The sequence below is a fragment of the Gambusia affinis genome, linkage group LG21 (assembly GCF_019740435.1).
Source record: "Gambusia affinis linkage group LG21, SWU_Gaff_1.0, whole genome shotgun sequence".
Taxonomy (NCBI): domain Eukaryota; kingdom Metazoa; phylum Chordata; class Actinopteri; order Cyprinodontiformes; family Poeciliidae; genus Gambusia; species Gambusia affinis.
The window spans coordinates 13,507,656-13,529,532 of NC_057888.1; the positions used below are offsets into that span (position 1 = coordinate 13,507,656).

The following is a 21,877-nucleotide window of genomic DNA, read 5'->3' on the forward strand; positions in this document are numbered from 1 at the left end:
AAGAAGAAGTGGTATGTATAATTTAAATACACAACTTGAACACATTTACTTAATTTCCACGGTGAAAAAATAACTGACAAGTTATCCAACAACCCTATCAACTTGTTAGCTCTCCAAAAAAAGAACTGAAACTACTTTATACTGAAATTTTTAGCAGTTGAACTCAAGATGTGCCGACCTTTTTACTTTTTGTTACATTACCATCCCCAAATTCAACGTGTTTTACTGTGGTTATATGTGATATGGCAACAGAAAGTAGTGCATAAGAGTAGAAAAAAATTATGCATTGCTCTAAATTCATTTACATAAGAAATGCACAGAAAAATCCAAAGTCATCCCAAGTCAATACTTTGTAGAATTACATTTTACAGAATCTACAGCTGCAAGCCTTTTGTTGAATGCCTACCAGCTTTGCTCATGTAAAAACTGAAACTTTTTCTGAAGGCAAATGGTTGTAATGGTTTACATTTAGGTGTCAAACTTTTCAAAGTTTTTACATGTAAAAAAAAGGTTGAAAATATGCAGATTAAATATGTTTTGCTCTGAGTGGAGTGGAAAAAGTTCTGTGTGACCCAGAAACCACAGTAGTGTGTGTTAAACTGCAGATTCTACAAGAAGAAAAAAAGAAACTATGTTGTTGTGTAAGTAACACAACAACATACAATCCTACAATCCTTGTCTGATTGTAGGACTCACAAAAAACCTTAATGTGGGTGTGATAGCTCAGTTGTGTTTTGACAGGAAATGATTGCAAATAATTGGAAAAAGAATTTTAATCTTGCTTATATGTAATGTTATACATTATATGATGTTCCAAGTATTATTAATCTAAGGAAGTTCTAGACAAATTAATTCTTAGCCTTGATTTAAAGGAACTCAGTGTTTCAGCATTTGTTGTTGTTGTTGTTTTCCTTTTAGTTTTCTAGGCATTTGCTCTTAGAGGAGCATAAAAACTATTTAGCTGTGTGGGCTAGAGCAGCAACCCTCTCAATAGCAGCTGGTGTGATCACAAATCCTCAGCAGGGGATCCTGGGATATGAGACACGTGAAGGCCCGCAGTGGAGGGCTGGCTTAGCTCTGCTAGATGTGAGCACTAAGACAGGATACAGGAAATAGTAGCAACTTTCAGGGCACAACTGGAATTTAATCGAGGAATTTAAAATTCACTTGAATATGCTAAATAGAGCAGCTCAATCAAATCCAACTGTTTCAGATTTTCCACACTGGCCGTCCACAACACTGTTCTAATAGAGAAACTTCTAACAGGTGTTTTCATTGTGTTTGTTCCCTTGATTTACAACACGGAGTATTACAGTGGAGCAGACTTTGAACCACAATTCAATTTTGTTTAAACAAAACCTCATTTTGTATGGAGGTTTTCTTTTCAAGCCTGTTGCACAGTTCCTTAAATCTAGATCCAAAATCTCTGCACAGTCTTTGTAAAGACCAAATGTAAAAAAATAAAATAAAATAAAAATAACAATAATAATAATAATAATAATAATAATAATAATAATAATAATAATAATAATAATAAAAATAATAATAATAATAATCCTACTGGATCATTTCATGCTTGCTATTTGATATTTTTCAATATTAATACAATTCTCCATATGTTTACATTTTCTTTTATTGTGCATGTCTTTAACTAATGGACTTGGCCCGTCTTTGGGAAACAGCTCCCTCTACTGGTCAGCTAAGTGTAAATCATGATAATATTCTCAGATAATTTTCTTGTATTTGAGATTGGATCATCTGCATGATCACCCAATAATATGACATTTATAAATATTAAACTCAGGATTCAGTCCGACTTCAAATTAACATAAAAAATAACAGAATGAATATTTTAATTTATTTTACCTGTAATTCTATTATTCAGGAAGATAGGCAACATTTCTTGGCTATCATATCTCACTATTCAACTACCTGAAATATGTGGGAGATGTCTTTCATTTTATTTTATCTAACTTTTATTTAGACAGACTAGTGACAGTCCTGGATGCCAAAATAATCATAAATGGAAGTTTGGTCCCAAAACTTGGCAGTGAGCCCACTGGTGAGTCACAACAGTCTAAACTTATTATGCATCTCTTTTCTGGATTAATGTCACGTCAAAACCCAGATCTTGAGGACGTCTTTAAGCTTTTGATCCGAATATTGAATCAGTGTATCAGTGAGCAGCAAAAAGAAGATGACACAGCTGAAGCTTTGCAATGTGGATCAAAGAGAAAAACATGAACAATATGTTGATCACATATTAAACACATTGCAAATAGAAAAACTGAAGAAACAGAGAGATTGCTTCTTTGATTTAAACCTTCTGTCTTTGTCTTAATGCAGATCACACAAATTGGGCTGTTAGACATTAAATTAAATGAGTTGTTCCTTCACTGAAATGCAGCCCAGTATATAATAACTGATTATTTTTTGGGCTGCCTATAAAAGCTTCAATAGTGGGGTTTTGTGGTTTCCAGCACCAGTTTGGGGCAGTTTCTTCCTCACATTTTTCTTTGTCCTATTTTGGAGAAACTATCAAAACACAAACACTAAAATCTAAGGGAATTATCAGAAACATCTGCTTATTTCTCAGGCTTCTGTCTGGTGACCTGCTTTCTGCTGGTATAAAACACAGAGGAGAGCAAGTCCTCCAAGATCGCAACATAAACCATCTACACAGCAGACGTTTCAGGATGAGAAGATCTGCAGTTTTTCACATTTTGCTCCTCTGTCAGTGTTGGGCTTGGGCTCACAGCGAGGTGGACAGTGAAGCTGCTCAAACTGTAGCTCAGGGTCTCCAGGCTGAGATTCAGGGTGTTGAAATTAATCAGGCAGAGAGTACCATACAGACCAATGAAATCATGGACCTCTGGGCCGAGCTGAAGGAGCTCAGAGACATGACCATCAAACTGGAGACTGATCTGAAGCATTACCTGAGCAGGATAGAGAAGCTGGAGGAAGAAAAATTAGGTAATGCATGTTGGAAAGATAGACGTTTTAATTAGCAGTAATTACTCTTTAAATTCACAAATCTTCTGTATAATAACCTATATTTTTATGTTTGCAGGTCTTGAAGTCAAAATAAGTTCCACTGAGAAGGAAATGGAGGAAATCAAGAGGAAGAACGCAGGTGAGGAAGACAAATAAACAAATATGGTAACCTCTGAGTTCAGGACAGCACGATCAATCATGGACATGTAGAAGACATATATTGTTCTTAAAGCAAAACGAATGGAACTGACAGTTTCTACCTCTAAATAGAATAATCCACAACCTCTTACTGTGCTCCAGCTGTTTACTCAATGACTTTCTAGGAACATTATCTATCTCTGTTCCCAGATCGAGTTCACATTGAACATTGCCAAAAGTGAGGTGGAGGATCTCAAGAGTAAAAACATGGGTGAGTTGAAAAATATTCAAAAACTATGGCAGTGAAATCATGTTCAGACACAGGTAGTAACCTACAAATCAACTTCATTCGGAGTTGATTTTCACCTTGATAGGTTGCGTAGATTAATTTTCCATCTTCAAAGACTCTCTGCTGCACCTCTTTCAGCACTAGAAGCCAGAATGACCACCAATGAGAAGGAGGTGGAGGCAATCAGAAGAGAGTACAAAGGTAGGATAACCAAGAATTAAAAGTAAAACATTTGATGATGAAATAGGAAGACTGAGTAAAACTGATACAAGGTGAAGTTGTTATGAATGTTGCCACTGTTCTAATGCACACTAACAGAATTAATATGAGCACAAACAGAGTTCTGAAAAGCTTTCATGCCTGTAAAGGCATCTTCACTGCCCCACTGATGGAAACTTTGGACCCTTTAATACTGATTCGCCACGCTTCTGAAGTTGAGATCAACAATGCTCACTGGATGGGTATTCATTTGTATCATAACAGCAAGATACCAACCTGTTATGACCCATACTACCTACTAAAAGCAACAGGCAGGAATGTGGGTAGATGGGTCGTGTTTATGTCTTCTTCTGTTTCTTTTGTTCCAGGTTTCTTCACAGCCCCAGTTAAAGGAATCTACTACTTTAGATTTACTTTGTTTGAGAAAAGAAAAAATGTGTTTTTGGTGTTCATAGTTTAATGTTACAAAAGCTTAAAAACAAATATGTTGGGAAACAAGTGCAAATTAATTGAACTAACTCAAGATTATAACTGAATTTTACCTCACTTTACTCATTAGTCAAAATTCTGACTTGAATTCAAAGATCGGTTTTGTACTTCAGCACATTGGACATTTTATTTTTCATTATTTAGACACTCATCTAAATAAATGTAAGTGCTCAATTTCCTCATTCAGCAAATTATATTTTTGTGTAATTGACTGTTGGTTGTAAATTACAGAATAAATGTTTCTGTAAATGACTGGCCAAGGAAAATGGCTAAATAATTTTACATACCTATGTCTGGCTTTAAAAAACTGCATAGAAAGTCGAAACTCTTGTGATCTTCCAGTGAGATTTGACTGATATTTATGAAAATAAGAGCTTAGAAAATGAGCCATCTAAATTCAGATTGAAATAATATTTTTACTTTTTAATACAGAATCAAATAACAATTTTACTATTTTGTGAAATTAAAAAGATATCATCAGGGAAGCATATTTCTTTTTTATTCTGATATTAGAAAAAGCTACAGCATGTTTTATAGACTACATATAGTCAGTTTAACTTCAGTCTATGGTTTTTTCTTAGATTTATTTTAATCACAACTGTCTGTAGGTTTAATCTTTGCATTGGCATTTATTTACTGCAATCTGCATTATGAATTCTGTGAAAACATTAAACAAACAGTGGTAGAAAAACATCTGATGGCAACTGCTGGAGATGTTTCTTTCCTAGAGTTGCTTATAAACAATAATAATGGATTATAGTTCTCCTGGTTCGGGTTCCTTATGGACCAGAACCTCCACCAGCTTATAATGAGTTCCAGTAAACCAGCAGCTGTGACTGGTTCCAGTCTGCAGCTCAGGTCGTTTCTCACAAACATCTTCTGACTGAAGCCTTTCGGAGGAGGTCGACTCTGGGGATGCCATCCAATTTTTAATTTTTAATGATTCATTTGTAATATTTTGGACTTGTACTTCAACTTCGGATCTGGTGGTAATAGAAATGAAGATTTATTTGAGTGCGCTTTGATATTCGCTTCAGGATAATGCTGCAAGTCAAATTCTGTTACCTCAACAGGCGAGCTGCAGGAGGGGTTGTTGCTTCATGTGACTCTTGGGTTGTTATTTTCCCCGTTTTCTGTGTTTTCACCACAGTCTGTGACCTCAGACATTCCTGGCAGAACCATAAACAGCTTAGAACTGGCTACCCATTTGAAAACAATGTATTGTACATCACATGTTTCAATAAATCATATGACTTTATCGGTGTCTTCAATCGTTCTTCTTCAACACTTGTCTTCAGATCATTGATGTTCCCTAACATTCATTTCTGCACAGTGCAGTTCCAAAGAGCCGATTTCTGGATTTGACTAGGCTGTTATAAAACCTTGCTTATTTCCTTTTTCACCCCTTTGATTTTAGACTCACGGCCTCAAATTTGACTCCAGAATAATTTAGCTTACAAAGGATTTCACTGATTGCAATGCTTCCATGCTGTTAATAAAGTCACTATGCCAGAGAGTTGACATAAAGCTTTTGGTTCTGAAATATTGTGTTGTTTACTTTCTTGTCAAACATCCACACAGAAGAAACTTTCTCAGAGTAACTCTTCTGAAAAAGTGAGTCTTGTTCATTGGTTTTCTAACCCAGCTTTGAACTGGAACACTTGCCATGCTGACCAAGGCCAGTAGCAAGAGTTCAGACCTTGGTGTGAGTTTGCTGAGAGCACAACAACTTAGTTTCCCCCTGGCTATCAATGAAGCAATATAAATTCTATTTTCCATAACAGAACTATATAATTAAGTTCTTGTGTTGGATATGATGGCTGCTCACCTGTGTGTCCATGTTGGAGGACTGTGGGGAGGCTGGGAGGACAGGGCGGTCTCCGTCTCTGTAGCGGTGGGTTTGGTCCATGCTGTTGGAAAGGACGTCGAGTCTGAGCAACAGTTCGTCTATGGAGCTCTCCAACTCCTCAAGCACACAGGTCTGGGAAGATTAATGGTCTTTTACTGAAGGTAGACAAGTTTAGATGAATGATTGTATTTTTTTTTTCTACAAAGGTAAAATGTTTCTCTTGATCTAGCAAATAAAAAATATTGAATGAGTATCTGACTTCTAGTCTTTATGCCTCAGTCAAACTTACAATCTGCATTCTGCTAATGAATTGAAGATTTTGATGCTATCAGACCTTTAGTAAATAAATAAATTAAAATTAATTTCAGTTTTGCATGTAATTTAATACTATATTCTCTCATTTTTAATGTAGCTTGATAGTTTTTCATTACCCTTTTTTTATCATAATCATCCATCTTTGCTGGTTTTTGCTGTCCAGTGAATTCAGACACCTTCATTCGTAAGTAGCTCAATAGTTCCCCTGTGGTAAAAGTAACGTTCCTGCTTTGAGGTCTTCTAGCCATTTTCACCAATAAGAATATCACCCCAATTATCTATAAGAAAGACATGTGCAAAAGTTACTTAAATACATAAAAATCCTCTTTCAAACTCCAAAAGTTCAATTGGAAATATGTACCATCGCTGTCCGCACAGCGGTATTTGTCAGAAGCAGAACGGCCCGGTGAGAGAAATCCTGTCCTGAGCGGAGGCGGTTCTTTTTGACCTGGTGTCCACGGTAACCACAGAGCAGAGTCTGCAGGGAGTGAGGAACTGAGCCGAACGGCCAGCAGCTCCCTACATGCAGCAGGTTACCCGAACAGGACAACGCCAGCAGCAGGATCAGGCCTGAAACCTTCCAGGTGAAAGAGCATTAGTAAACAAAACCTTGTAAGAAAGCAAAGGTTTTGCGACATCTTGGGAACTTTTACCAGCATTGTTACTGTATAATATTTGTTTTTTACCACAGGCCAAAAGAGGCTGGAGAGTGTCTGTGAAAGAACTGCAGCTGAAGAACTTAATGTCCTGTTCATTCCAAGCAGAGTCACACACTTTATGGTCAGGAGGAAGAGGACAACCCCCCACAGCATCCGAATATTCTGCACAGACAAAAACACAAATAATAATGGTACAATAATCTACCTGCCATCCCTTGTTTCAGTCTCTCACCTGTTCCCAGCTAGCTGCAGCGCTAACATCAACACCTTCTCTGTGTTGGGTCTGCAGCAAACTCACAACTTCCATGATCATGGTGGAGCGATAGATCAAGCAGAAATAACAGAGTAGAGTCACTGGCAGCAGACTGACCTGTAGTGGAGAGACAGAGCAGAAAAGTGAAGCATTTTTGAATCACAATCAGGCATGTTTATGACTTTATTAAAGTATTTCAGGTAGGTTAACCCTTCAGAAAAGCTACTGTGGCCCTTTATGTACTAGTGTGTTGGATAATTTTAGTATGTCTCCCTGTTTACTCGATCCACGTGGCTGGATGGAAGATTTGGTTCACTTACATCCAGCCACATCCAAGGTCTTCTCCTGCATCCCACCAGCCCTTGCTGTGCAACAATGGACAGTTGGTTGTAGGATTGTAGCAGAACCAAGAACAGGAAGAGAAGCTGGTGTGGAAGAGAAGACATCACGTCAGTCTGTTTAGTTCCAGATTCTTCAAGTGTGTCTCCTCCAGATTTGAATGAGTGGTTTACCTTGGAAACCATGGCAACATAGTCCCATGGAGTAGGAGTGTGCAACACCCTCACTGACTGGACTTTAACGGAGTGCAGCAGTACGCCATCGGGGCTCTGCTCAGAGATCAGACTCACACTGCTAAACAAGTGAGGCGCAGGGCTGTACAAGGTGAACTGAACCTTCAGGGCCACCGTCCATCGGTTCATCCAGCTGCTTGACTTCAAAATCTTGAGTTTTGATGCAGCTTCAGACCTGCAGAAAAAAACAATAATTAAAACAAAGCAGTACACATAATGCCACAGAATCAGCATCAGCAGTTATTGGCATGAGTAAACAATGTTTGTGTCTGCATGGGTCTCACTTTGTGTGGCCTAAACTGACTGTAGAAGCTTCCTCTTGACACGGGTGATCACACATCAGTGGATTTGTCAGCACAGGATTCTGGGATAAATTGAAAACGACATTGAGTTCGGTGAACAGATAGTAGGCGTGTGAATGAAAATATGTTTAAAACACCACATTAAACAAAAGATGGATAAGAACCAAGCTTTAGTTCCCAAAAACTGTGCCAAATATTTTACTGCAAAGATGATCAAATTATTATTAATCGTGGTAGATTCTGAATTGACCAAGTACATCTGTGATCCGCAAATGTTTCGGCTTCTTTTCTTTTACAGTCGACAAAAGCCAACAAGTAAAACAAAAGAGTCTAAAGGAACTGTTCTACTATTTTCTGGCCATTTGTGAAGACTCTTTTTTTCACTTAAGAACATATTTAAAGAAAACCTTGTTAGAAATATATAATGTTTTTTTTTTTAACAAATCATAGCATAGGTTGCTTTGAGGCTTCCCAAATAACTTTTTGTATCGTTGCATGTTTTAGATCTGCAGGAACATTTCATATTGTGATTGTTTCTAATTTACCTGAAAAATGCTGGAGCCATCTGTCTTCTGTATGATGGGCTCCCCAATGACTACATGTAGCTGCTGAAAAATTATTCAATGCAACACTTTGTTAAAAAGAATCATCAATTATTCTTCTCACTATTAGTTTTTATTTTCATTTAAAATAACAACTAAAGTAAAAAACAATTAAAACTTAATTTTATGGATAAAATCAACATTTATATCAGATGGGGTTTTTTTAAGAACTTTTGACTTGGCTCACCTCGGGTTTTGCTGATGGATTCTGGTACAGGTAGTCGAGCAGACTCGACTGTGTCCACTTCCACCAGTCCTCGTGTGTTTTTATGGAGCTGAACGTAAAATTGTTTCTGTCAAAAAATAATGTAAAGGTTTTTATTCCATATTTGCGAGTTATATCTGGATTGCCTCGAAGCAGTGCTTGGGTGTTACCTTATAAAGTGTCTCTTTATGGCCTTGTTGAGATTTTGATGTTCTTTCACTGAGCTGCCAGCGATTATGCACACCATCAGGAGAAGCATAATGATGCAGGAAGCAAAATCCCTACATGAAAAAAAAGGGGGGAGGGTAAATTCTTGTTTCAAACCTTTTCAAATGCACTTAAAAACACAAAGACAAACCTGAGTGTTTCCTCAATTAGAGCCTCTCTCCTCCTCTTTCCAGAAATTTTCTTCAGCTCTGCCGGAGCCGGCGGGCGAGCGAGACGCAGGCGCCGAGCCCTGAGAAGCTGCAGAAACATGGAAACTGAACATCAGAGCAGAAAACTGAACTGAGGGATAACTTGACCAACAAAAAGAAACAAACAAGCCTAAAATGAAAGTCCCTGCAGTTGAGAGTATCAAGTTAATCCACAAGTATCCAAGTATTGTTGTACCACTTCATAAAACTTTCTAAATTGCATGGGATTTCAAACTTAGAGTCTCATTTTCACCTTTTCCACAGACGAGGAAGTCTTCTCACAGAGATCAGACTTTATGAACTGTTCTGGTTCATCAGTAGCTTTCTTGCTGAAAAAACAATGACAATCTGCGGGTTTCTTGTACCAAAAGCAGACAGTCAATGTCATGCCAAATATCTGGAGAGAACAAATAAGAGAATTACATTATTGATGAATGCAAGGAAGTGCTTCTAAGTTTGGTTAAAATATGTTTCTTTTTTCATAGAATTGTTCTTGTTATTACCACAACTGGTTGGATGAAGAACATACAGCCCAAAAGAGAAACACACAGAGAGTGTATCCAAAGCACAACCTGGCTGCTGCTGAATCTGACAGAAGGCAATCCACAAATACATACATATGGTTCAAGTATTAATGATGTTTACTGCTGTTTTCTTTTTAAAAAAAAAGAAAGGTAAAGCTACAACCAGTGCTCTACCTCATTCCATTTTTAGCTGTGACCACCAAGCAGGAGAGAGACAACAGGGCACAGAGCGCCCAGTTCAGAGAATGACACCAGAACGATGGAGTCCTAAGATTTTTTTGTTTGCGCTGCCCTTCATTTCTTCTGTCCGTGCAATTTTTAAACCATTCCTGCTCAGGTAAACGTCTTTCAGCTCTTCCTTTAGAAGTCAGCAGCAGTTTATGCAGCAGATCGTCATTTCTTGTCTGGATTGCAGACTCTTCATCTGTGCCTTTATTTTCACGAATGGAGGAAATTGAGTTGATGTCTGTATCCTACCGCAAAGAAACATGACTTCAGAAAACGACTTGTATTACTGTGAAAGAAGAGTTATGATACATTATTCAAAGGTCAACCTGGTATTTTTTCTTCAAGTCTTCTTGTTTCCACCTCCGGCGGCCATCCCAAGACAGATGATAATCCAACTCACTGTCGTCTGCTGAAAAGGATTCTGCAAGATGTTACGAACAAGGCACATGCCGCCGGTACTGTCACGCAAAAAGGCAACGCAACGAAATAAAGCAATAGAAACCATGAAGCTCACTGGAACCAAAGAGTCAAATCGAACCTGACCCTGAAAATCGTCCCGTGGAGTTTTTCCGCAATTTGCACGTTGAATTCCCGAGCCCGACCGTGTGTTCCCAGTCAGTCGAAACAGGAAAGAAATGAGTGCTGCTACAGGCAACACAACCATCACACTTCGAAGTCCGGTTGTGACAGACACGGCCGACACATCGACGACGCCCACCTCAAATGGCAGCTGTAAGTAGGGAGATAAAAAAAAAAGAAACCATGTACTTTGTAGTTAAGGCAACCCTTAGTGCATTTCACTGAGATTTTAATTCATAGAGAAATAAATCGTAGCAAATAACTGTAAAGCGGACAAAAAAAAGTGCATGCTTTTCACATTAAACAGTGGTGTGCAGTTGCATTGAGCCACCTTCACTTCGATACCCCTAAATAAAATCCATTAAAGCTGATCAATAAAGCGACTTAATTATTAAATGATATCCCCGGACATCTCCGTGATCCCCATGGTAAAACATGATCGTGGTCGTCAAGGTTGCTTTCACCCACCTGATCGTCTGTATGCGATATAATGACGGTGTTGGCACACGCATACCCCAACAGGAGAAGCAGGCAAACACTAAGTCTCTGAGTGTGTGTGTGTGAGCTGGGGCCAGGGCAGCTGTACACACAGAGCCACATGTGGAAATCAGCCAAGTAGTCAAAGAACCTGAGAAACAGCATCTGCATGAACACACATGGAAACAGAGAGTCACACTGTGGCTTAAAAGAAGACAGGCTTCATGTCTGCATCCACTTGTTGCACCTTAACCGGATGCATTTCCCCAGAGCAGACGCGCAGCTTCCTCTCCACTTGACCGTCGCCCTCTTTCACAGACAACCAGCGTTCACTGTCAAACAGCCATGAGCGCTCCACTGCTGGCCCTCTATTCACCTGGTTTTACAAGCAGTTAAACAGCTGAGCGGACAGACTGGGAAGACAAGCAGACAGTAAACCTCTGGCGTCTACCTCTGACACCACCACTTGTTTGAGGTACCAGTCAGGGGAATCTCCAGAGTTGTCGTGCCAAACATGAACCCCCCACACTGGGCCCAGGCTGTCGGCCGCACTGTGGAGAGCCAGAAGCAAAGAGAAGTTTCTCAGCACTGTTATTGAAGTGTTTAAGAAGTGGGGAACATTGCTATGCTGCTAAGAAAACATAGAGGTGGAGAGGATTTCACCTTAGTATGAAGGTGTCTTTTGTGTTTCTTCTAAACAGAGTGCACCCTGGGACTCGAAGTTCTTTTGTTTGTGAGACGCCGCCTTCACCATGCAGCACCATGTAAACCTGTGAAAGTTAGCAAACAGAATTCAGCTCTTGCATTTGCATGTGACTTCATACTTATTGCGACTTCATACTTATTGTGACTTTATACTTATTTTATTTAGTTTGCATTTCTTTTTTGACAAAAAGAGAAATATTCTTGTTCAACTATATTGTATTAGCTTATTTAACTGAGTCATATTTCTTACTTTCTTGTTTTGCTGCTGTGTTTGTCTTTTTTTGTTGTTGGTTTTGTCAAAAGACAGGTCACTTTGGCAAATGAGATCTTGGATCCCGATGAGACAATTTGTATAAATAAAAAGCAAAAATAAAAAACAATAAAGAGTTGTATTTTTGGAGAGCTGTCTGATGCATACAGCTTTTTCTTTTCTTATGTACATATGGGTTGTGTGTGTGAAAATCAGTCCTCTAAATGCTTCCTAACTGATATTGTCTATGGTAATGCAGAACCATCTGAGGCCTTTTTGCATGGAGACAGTACAGGAGCAATTGAATCCAACACAGAAAGCCTGCAACCATCACAAAATTGTTTTTTACAGATCAATGCAGAAAGATCATGAGCATGGAACTACTTACTTTTGCAGTCATACGGGCCGCAGAGCAGAGACCAGTGTGAATGCAAACAGCATAGAGGTACGGGTCTGCTGGATTGTTGTCAGGTAGAAAGTAGAGCCTTTGATTCTCCTTGGACAAAACATCAGCTCTCTCGGACCAGACCAGCCCCAGGATGTACAGGACCAGCAGGACCGCCAGAATACTGAGCACAACTGGATCACTGGATGCACTGAGAAATACAGAAAAAAACATGGTGCAGTGGAGTCCTATAGTAAGGTTTTATTTTATATTTTCAAGATTTTTTTTCCCAATTTCAAAATATCGAAAATGAATCCCCAAAAAACATCTATCACACTTTCTTTCTCATGTGAAAATGAGGTGGAAACGAGGGAAGAGGTCACCTGAGGAAGGGATCCAGATCTCCTGTGACCTGGCTAATCTGAATCTGCTGCTGAAACACAGTCAGTGGCCTCAGCTGGTAGCAACTAATATGAACAAAAACAAGTTGCAAATCCAAAGTTTTACCATGGCATTTTTTTTTTAGACTATGTGGATGTGTTTGAATTCTGGAAGTCTGTCCGCACACAGTCCATGCCTCACCTGCAGTTCACCGCAGAAGACGCGTCCGATTGGTGTGTCCTGCAGCCGTGGTGCGTCCAGGCCCCCTGCTGCCCGTCCCAGGACAAACACAGACTGCTCTCCACTGTCACACTGTAGCTTATCTGTTCGCTTTGCAGCTTGTTTCTATGTGATCTTGCAAACTTGGCGTCCAGCAGCGCCATGTGGGCAATGCCTGCAGCTGGAAATTTTATGAGATTATTTGTTTTTCATAGAGCAGAACTTCTAGTGAAGCCAAAGCAATTCCAATCAGACGGGGTTGTCTAGAAGAGGAAGCAGGCTAAAAGTGACAATTAGAGATACTCTAATAGAGAATCCTCTTACCGCCGAGATAGGAAGGGGGCAGAGTTATACGTATGGTGTTTTGCTCCCACTGGTGAATCCTTTTCAGGTGGTGCATGCTGGGAGTTGGCTTCTCAAACATCCTGAAACAGCCAGCAATCATGATCTAGTTTCATATTATTGTTGACAATGAGATGTTTTGTTATGTTTGTTGCATTTTATCAGGACTGAGTGTGATTGATCAAAACAAAGTGACACATAAAAGGACTTTGTGTTGCCTTGTTGCTGGAAATGTGCTATATATAAATAAAATTAACTTTGGCTTTAATTATAAAGTGGAAGTGAAAGAATAAATGATGCGTTTTCAATTTTAATCCCGGGAGAAAACATGAGGCTAGAAAAGACTTAAGAGTGGGGTGGAAGTTGACCACTGAGCAGGAAAGTGGCCCAGTTAAAGTTCAGACCTGAATCCAACTGAGAATCTGTAGCAAGACTTAAAAAATGTGGTTCTAAAATGCTCACTAATCAACTAACTGACTCTTTTTACATAAAAAAAAGATGTAAAAAAAAAAACAACAAAAAAAAACATCTATTTTTTTGCATTTTTACAATTAAAATTCTTGTGCAAGAATTTCAATGCTTGGATGTGAAGACCTGGTAGAAACGAACCCCTAAAGGCCTGCAGATGTAATTATTAAGAATTGCGGTTCTAAATGTTTGCCTGAGAGAGGAATCCAAATGCATGCCATACCTTTCAGATATTTTTCTTTTTCACAATATTGGATTTTAACATTGCAAAATGTGGAAAAAGTGCTTCTTTGTGTGCTTGTTGTTACAAGTCTACCTGAAGAGAAGCATGATGGGAAAAGGCTCGTTGGGCGGCGGTGTGAACGCCACAGTGATCTGGATGGCCTGCTGCAGGAGCTGCTGGCTGATGCTGAAGTTGTGGTAGCTGATCTGGTTACGAAGGAGAACGTGCCGACCGGTAGAGCTCTCCTACAGAAGGAAATTTTGCATGTAAATTAGGCATGATGGCCGTTTGGTAGACACAGAGATCTAGACACCATAAAAAGAGACGGCGTACATTTCTTTGCCGAAGTTGGATTTCAATGTTGACTGGCTGAGGGAGTGAGTGAATCTGGATTTTTCTCCTGCTGCACTTAAACAGACTGAAATCCACCACCGGTCCGGTCAGCTGGGAAAAGGAGGCGAGAGTAAAAGCTCCCCCTGTCTTGAGTTGTGCGTTTTGGGGCCAAAGGTTGCGGTCGAGCTGAGTCAGCACTCTGAAGACACAGGATTGCTGCTCTCTGAGTCGAGCCCTTCCAGCGTGAAGCCCAAACACGCTCCGGATCAGAGCTGCGGGCATGCGGACGGTGGTGAAGCCGCTCCTGACGATCAGAGAGGTTCGGTTTTGGGATGACGCGAGAAGGTCGATGAGGCCGGTGGTAACTCTGTGCTGCTTGGCCTCATGGGGCAAAACAGCCCTCTGGAAATAAATTAGACAGAACGAATCCCAGTTGAGAAGCTTGTTTAAAATAGTTCAAATTTGAAGTAGCACTCCTGAACGCACCAGGATCAAGTCTGCTGCAATCCGCAGAATCTCCTCCACAAGCTGCCCCAGCCGCTTTGCTGTGACCGCTCCTCCATGTTGGCGGTCAGGGCCAGCGGGCGACTTCTGTGCGCAGCTATCGGATGCATTTTCAGAATCCGTCGTGTTTTGCGCTGTGGGTAATTCTGGCTCTAAAACACGGGTTCTGTTAAAATAGACTGCTGCTTCAGATGTGCAGCTACAACTTGTGACCACCTGGAGGCAGTACGACACAGAGTTGATCAGACTGTAGAGCGTCTCCTGGTTGGCACTAAACTCAGGAAGTATCTCTGAAACAGACCGGACGAATGTTGCTACACGTCTGACGCTCATGAATGTCACCTGAAGGGGGGTGATAAAAATTGTCAGAAACCCTTGTTATCATTAAGGATATTCTCATTTGAGTAGACATTCATTTCTCACCTGATTAGTAACTTGTAGCAACTCATTGAGAATAATGATGTTCTCAGCAAATGATTTCTAAAATTAAAACCATAATAGATATAACAGACTGTTGCAGACTGAATCAAGCAGTGCAGGGGCCATGTGTCCGTACCTCATCACTCCTCTTCAAATCGGATAAAGTGTGAATGAGCACATTGCGAGTGTGTCTCTGTGCGTGTGTGTTAGCCTCAGCATCCTGGCCCAGTTTGTTCAGGATGCTGGTCAGGAGGCTGACATAGTTACGGATCTCAACAGGATTCCCAAGCCTTACTAACGTGGACAAGTTCCTCAGACTCTCTGAGCTTCAGGCAAAAAGAAAGATTACATGTTAGACTCCTCTGTATTCCTGCTGATTAGAAAAAAAAAAAATTAAATGGTCTAATTGATGCCACCAAATAAAGTACTTTTTCAAAAATTATCATTTTCTAAATATATATATTTTCTTAAATGTCATCAAAAGTGATATTCTGGTGAAAAAGAACAAAAGTAAATAGAACCTGATATTTGCCAATTATCGAAATCTAATATACCATGAAATATCAGAAAAGCTATTACCAAAATCTGTCCCTACAAAAAAGAAAAGTCCAGTTTAAAATAGTGAATGCCAAAATTCATAGTTGACTTTATAACTAAGCACAACTAAGTGGATGTTTAAGTCAACACAGAAATTATAATTTCTTAATAAGTTGTATTTGGTGTCTGCCAAACTATAAACTGCTTTATAAGTCATGTGGGTTTGGTTTATCTCCAATGTTTTAAATTCCCCCCGCCCCCCAAAAGCACAGTTTAAAAAAATCTAAAACATGGTTTAAAAAATCTATTTAATAAGCTTTCCTTTTTTATTTTCTTCGGATTTTTGATAAATGAAGTATGTCTTGTCAAAAAAAAAAATTAATTAATTTTAAAAATTGCCTTAATAGTTTTGTTGTTTGGTTCTAAATAAAACACAAATGTCACAGTGAAGCACTGATGGACTTTGTCTCTCACAGCTTCAGAGCAGGGTCACGATGAGACTGTGAAGAGGAGGAGTTGTTTCCGATGAAGCTCGGTCTGACTCGGACAGCGACAGGACACGGTTTGGTGGCTGATCCAGAGCTGCTGCTTCTGATTTCAGTGTAGATTTTTACTGAAGAAATACAGCAATAAACGAGATTATTCAGTCCAATACGCCTCAATTTAACGAGGCTGATGAGTGTCAAACCTCATTAATCTGCGCCGAATGTTCACCTTCGTGGTCATCTCTGGGGTCACCAGAGGGCAGGCTGAAGTAGTACAGAAAGTCTCTTCCCTGGTACATTGTCCTGGGGGGTCTGCCTCCTACACTGTAGCTGTACTTGTACTCTAAGTCCTTATATCAACACAAAGACACTAATTTAAACTAAAACTTCAAAGTTGTGGGGGGAAAAAAAGTCAAATTTAAATGGTGCTCTGCAATTCTGATGCAATAATTTGATTGCTTTCTCAATGAAAATGTTGTTAAAAATTTAAAGGATTAAATCTGCCAGGGTGTCAAGGATGGAAAACCAAATTAAAAGATATTTCACATTATGATAACAGAAAATAATTTGGAGATGGATCTCATGTATGAAGCGTATGATATATAAAGAGTTAAATACACAATAGGTTTGCCAGCACACGTTTCAGACCTCCCGTCCTGAGGTGCAGAAGATGCTGAAGAGAGTGTGTAACTCCATCCCTTCGACGGGCTGAACCTGGCACCTCACACCTCCTGGGACCGGGTTTGTTTTTAGGAACAGCTGAGTCTGACCAATCCAATTATTTTGAGATTCTAGGAAAAAAAATTAAAAATTAAATTAAAACAACCTTGATAATCTATTTTTCTTTAACACACGGGTGTTAAAACTTACTGGCAGTGACCTGCAACATGTAAATGCTTCTTGGCTTCAGGCTGAAGGGCTTGAAAATCAGCGAAGTGGAGGAAATTCCTGAAATAAATAACCAAAGATGCAAAACTAAACATCGAGCAGGAAAGAGTGTTAAATGACATGACTTTATGACGTTTCTGAAGGCTCCACCTGTGTAAGTGTAGGACTCAAATAGGCCTGTTTCTACTGCATCTCGGTGGAAGTCGAGCAAGGTTGGCTCCTGAATCGCTACAGAAGGTTTGGAATCAACCAGCTTACTTCCCTCATTCTTGAGTAGCGTCAGATCAGACTCCGAGTTATCAATTGGACTGAAGTGCTCAGTATCTATACCTAGTAAAGACAGAGATTCATCAGATAACAATCTTGCACAAACAATCTTGTAGGATTGTTTTGTTTTATACCGTAAGATCTTCCTCCTGACATCCCTGAATCTCCTTCCTCCACACTTGGATACGGAGCATCATAATCATCAGAACCTGTTGCTGAACTGACTTTAAAAAAAGTAAATACAGTTGGATTTTGAAGATTATAAACAACATAATATAACACATAATGTAACGTAACATAACGTAACTATGCTTTTTGTCAAAGCATAATTTCACAAAAAGTGCATGGAGAAATAACTTTTTTCTTCCTGTGTCTGAGTAAAATTTGTACAACCACTACATGCACACTGGCTAGAAGGGACTTCTAAGCCAAAATTCATATTGAGTGCCAAAATAATTCATATTTAGTTCCATAATAATGGGGCTCTAACTTCCTAATATAATTCAGGAGGTTTGTTTTGAACAATTAAACTGTTAGCAAGGCTAAAAACTTAACTTCGGAACATTTTACTCTAATATTATTTACCTGGTTTATGCGCTACATCATCGGCCTCCATTAAAGGAAAAGCATAGCTCCAGTCGGCAGAGGACTCACTTTGGATTTCTCTAGAAATGCCACTGAGGCTGATGTGGTCTAAGGGCAGTCTACTGTCCTGGTCAAAGACAGAAGTATGGGAAGATCCAGACCTTGACAAATCTAAACGGGGAACAAACAGGGCAAGTAGATTTAGTGGAAGACAGTATTTTGTTACAATCTGTTTTAGACTAACGCACCAGATTGATCTGGTTTGTCTCTGCTTTCCTTTGACATCTCAGGTGTCAGAGTGGATGTGGTGGGATCCTCCAGGATTGCTGAAGGGGAGCTGACATCTACTGTGTAACAGAACGGGACTGGAAGAGAACCAAAACCAGGTCAGGATATTTTTACATTCATTAAAGCCAGTGAAAAGCAACAATAGATCAAATTGATCTTTGTTTACCCTCTGCGATGGGTTTGGATGAAGCGTTGACCAAGTAAAGACTCCATGTGTACTGAATGAGTTCACTGTGAATGTTGGAGTCCTCACAAAATGCACTGATGGAAAAAGACCGATCCCAGTTCATATGATCTCCCTGGCACTGATGGCAGAAAACGGAGACCTTCCTGGGTACAACATGTTCAAATCAATTTTATGGTTTAGCCCACTGCTGCTTTTAATGTATCCAATCCTGTTCACCAGTTATTTTCCAAACTGATGCATCTGTGGATGTATCAGTTTTATTTCAAGGAATGAGCAAATACCCAGTGAGATGTGACGTGACTGTGAGGAAAGCCTCTGATGAAGCCGAACGCTCTCCGCTGAAGACAGTAAGTGTGAACTGGAACTGGTCAAACTTGGGCTTCAGCAGACTGGGAGGGAATTTCAGCACAGGGGATGAAGTGGGAATGTCCTGGTCAAAACAGGAGCTGGTGATGCTCGAAACTGGTTTGCATGTCCATCTGTAACTATGGAGAGAGAAAAATAATAAGAGGAAGCAATGATAACCTTCCAGTTGCTGTTAAAGCAAAAAACGACAAATCTTAATTATGGTGGAGGGTTAGCAACCTATTCCTACTGTTTCAAACCAGAGGTAGTCTACAGAAATCAATGATCAGAAAACAGAAGTAAACAAATAAGAAAACTCCAATCAAACTTATTTTACAATTCAGCCATTAATGTTCACTGTATTCAGACGTTTCTGAGCCTTCCTTGAACTCCCAGAAAATAGGCCAAGCAGTCGCCAGTTGGAGCTGCACCAGGTTTTAAGCCTGCTAAAAAATCATGTATTGTAACACTACCATGAGAATATTAATATATTGTCTCTGAGTCATATAAACCTTTGCCATTGAGTGTCTAATCTGGATGAAAGTTTGTACCTGAGAGGGTTCTTAGGAAAGTCTGGATCATAGGATTTCTGTCCATCCAGGGTGACCACATTGCTGCTTGTTTTGCCAATAAAGACGTTGGTGCCACCCTGGATGAACGCCACCGGAGGGCTTGGCTTCACTTGGAAAGCCACAGTATAGTTGCTGTACACCACACTGCCAATAACTTGAACCTGGAGAGGACAGAAACCTCACTTGAGTAGAAATCAAAGATGCTCTGGTATGTAAATATAGGACTGGGACATAAATGCAAGTTAAAGCCTCAACTAACTAAACAAAGAAAAGACAAAAAAACAACTAGAGGATTCATTTGAGTTGGACTCTAAATGATATTGGCTCTCTTTCCCATTAAATAACTTACTCTCGCTATGGCCATGTAGGTGTCATACTGCAGGAGATGGCTCTGGAGAATCAGGCTTTGTCTTTGTGTGTCTGTGTGAGGCAAATGAATAATGTGGCCTCCAGAATCAAGTAAAGTCCAGGAGTAGCGAAGGCCCTCTGATATGTCACACTCCACATCTGACTCAAATGTCACACCCAGATGGATAACTTCATGTCTCTGAAACTTAGCACAAGAATCAGGCTTAACTTCTCTGACACTAATCTATTAAATTATCTTCTTGTATGATGAGGCTGAAGTAGAGTTACAGCTTGTACCTGACGTTTGAGCGGACCCATGTTTTTGACAGGTGGAGGCCGACACGGCCGGTCCACAACAAAGACGTAGCTGCTCAAAGACGCAGAACTGATGAGATTGGACGCAATCACTTTGACTGTAAACTCTCCCAACCTGCTGACACACAACACAAACCCTCACTGCGTTATGGAAAAGAGAAGCTCAGAAAAAAAAAAAAAAACAATCTCTAAATTCGGTGAAACTCCCTGGCTTGCCTGTGGAAGACATGACGTGTTATGCTCAGCCCAGGTCTGGTTGTTCCGTCTCCGAAGCTCCAGATGAAGGTGAGGTTGGTCCCGACATTGACTCTGCATGTTACTGTGAGAGTCTGATTCCTTAAGACCGAGGCCTGGTGATCCAGCCTGCTGAGCTTCACAGCCCTCTGGATCTCAATGGGAAACACGTCCGAGGTGACCGACATTTGACCCCAAGATGCAGCCGCTACCACGTTGTAACTATGTGAAGAGAGGAGGATAAAAATGATGTCTCAGCAAGAAACATACAAAAAAAAACTGTACCAATGAAAGCATTTTTTTTTTTACTTTAAGTTATGCTATGATGTGATTAAATGTGACGTGACAATGCAACATATTATGAGACGATATAATATAATGTAATGTGATGCTTTGCAGTATTGTATTAAATTATCCATTCATCCATTTTCTGCATCAGCTTGTCCTTGTCCTGGGTTTGACTCCCCGATCGGGTACTGTACGGTACGATACGATATGATATGATGCGATACGATGCGATACAATACAATGCGATACGATAAACAAGCTTATGAGTAGAAAGCATTTTTTTAATTTGCATATTTTACAGGTGATTCGTACCGTCCAGGGTTGTGGTATCTTTTTGTGATGGTCCTTAATCCAGTTCTGGCTACTTTGGAATCTCCAAAGTCCCAGAGGAATTTTACAGGATCAGGTATGTCAGTGACAACCAGGAAGATTATGTCTTTATTTGTGGGATACACTTGCCGTTCTGCATAAATCCTGACAGCTGAGGGAACAAAAATCAATAGTTTTGTTCAGTGCAGAAATCTAATAGCATAAAGAAAATCAATTCATGCAATAATTCTTAAAAACTGCACACATCTTGTAATCACTCTCACGAGAGAGTTGCACTTCTTTAAGAGTGTTTCACTTCTTACCCTTTTCCTTCTCACTCTGAGCTGGTGGTTGCTCTGTTGTAATATATTTAGCTTCTGACTTCCTTTTCCCCTTGACACACATTATCACACTTTTGCTCTGAAAATAGACTTGCTTCTCAGCTCGCACCTGATTCGCAAGGGGCTCGCTGCGGGTGAAAAGCAAAACCACTGTTGCCTCGGCCCCTGCGGTGCAGCTGCTGCCTCTGTACTTTACCTTTGCATTAACCAGCAGAGAGACGGTCGCAACTGACTTTCCTGAAATGCTACATGAAACCAGACACGTTTGGTTTGATGTGACCCGTTTGGCGAGGTCGAACACCAGCTCGTGGTTACAGTGCTTCTCTGTGCAGATACAGTCTCTGGGATCATCACAACTGCGGTTGGATTCTGCTTCCACTGTGAGCTTCAAGAGTTTATTGTTGTCAGAAATATCACCTGCTGCCATCTTGTTGTCAGACACATCCTGGCTGTGGTTGGAGATGAAAAGACATGCAACTACCTGCAGGACAAAAGGCACATAAAGATCATCAGAAGCTCAGTAATGTGTGATTAAAGGAGGGTTTGTT

The 21,877-nt window shown here is 40.0% G+C and overlaps 1 protein-coding gene across 1 annotated transcript; it reads right to left on the minus strand.

Moving 5' to 3' along the window:
• Positions 1-4,099: 4,099 nt before the first annotated feature.
• LOC122824672 (polycystic kidney disease 1 like 1) lies at positions 4,100-21,393 on the minus strand. Its single transcript, XM_044105533.1, is given in 48 exon segments — positions 4,100-5,112; positions 5,195-5,298; positions 5,958-6,110; positions 6,410-6,571; positions 6,655-6,870; positions 6,980-7,114; positions 7,185-7,322; positions 7,526-7,630; positions 7,718-7,952; positions 8,062-8,141; positions 8,625-8,687; positions 8,869-8,974; positions 9,057-9,167; positions 9,245-9,351; positions 9,556-9,699; positions 9,806-9,890; positions 10,001-10,299; positions 10,381-10,475; positions 10,598-10,784; positions 11,102-11,275; positions 11,358-11,486; positions 11,562-11,661; positions 11,774-11,880; positions 12,454-12,661; positions 12,834-12,917; positions 13,033-13,231; positions 13,375-13,475; positions 14,177-14,328; positions 14,417-14,818; positions 14,903-15,262; positions 15,344-15,400; positions 15,477-15,657; positions 16,340-16,490; positions 16,592-16,712; positions 17,011-17,153; positions 17,233-17,310; positions 17,401-17,580; positions 17,652-17,741; positions 18,103-18,273; positions 18,351-18,467; positions 18,557-18,720; positions 18,859-19,062; positions 19,474-19,655; positions 19,844-20,047; positions 20,140-20,272; positions 20,374-20,613; positions 20,992-21,160; positions 21,312-21,393. Coding segments are annotated over 48 exon segments (7,437 nt in total). The 3' UTR covers positions 4,100-4,883.
• Positions 21,394-21,877: the final 484 nt, after the last annotated feature.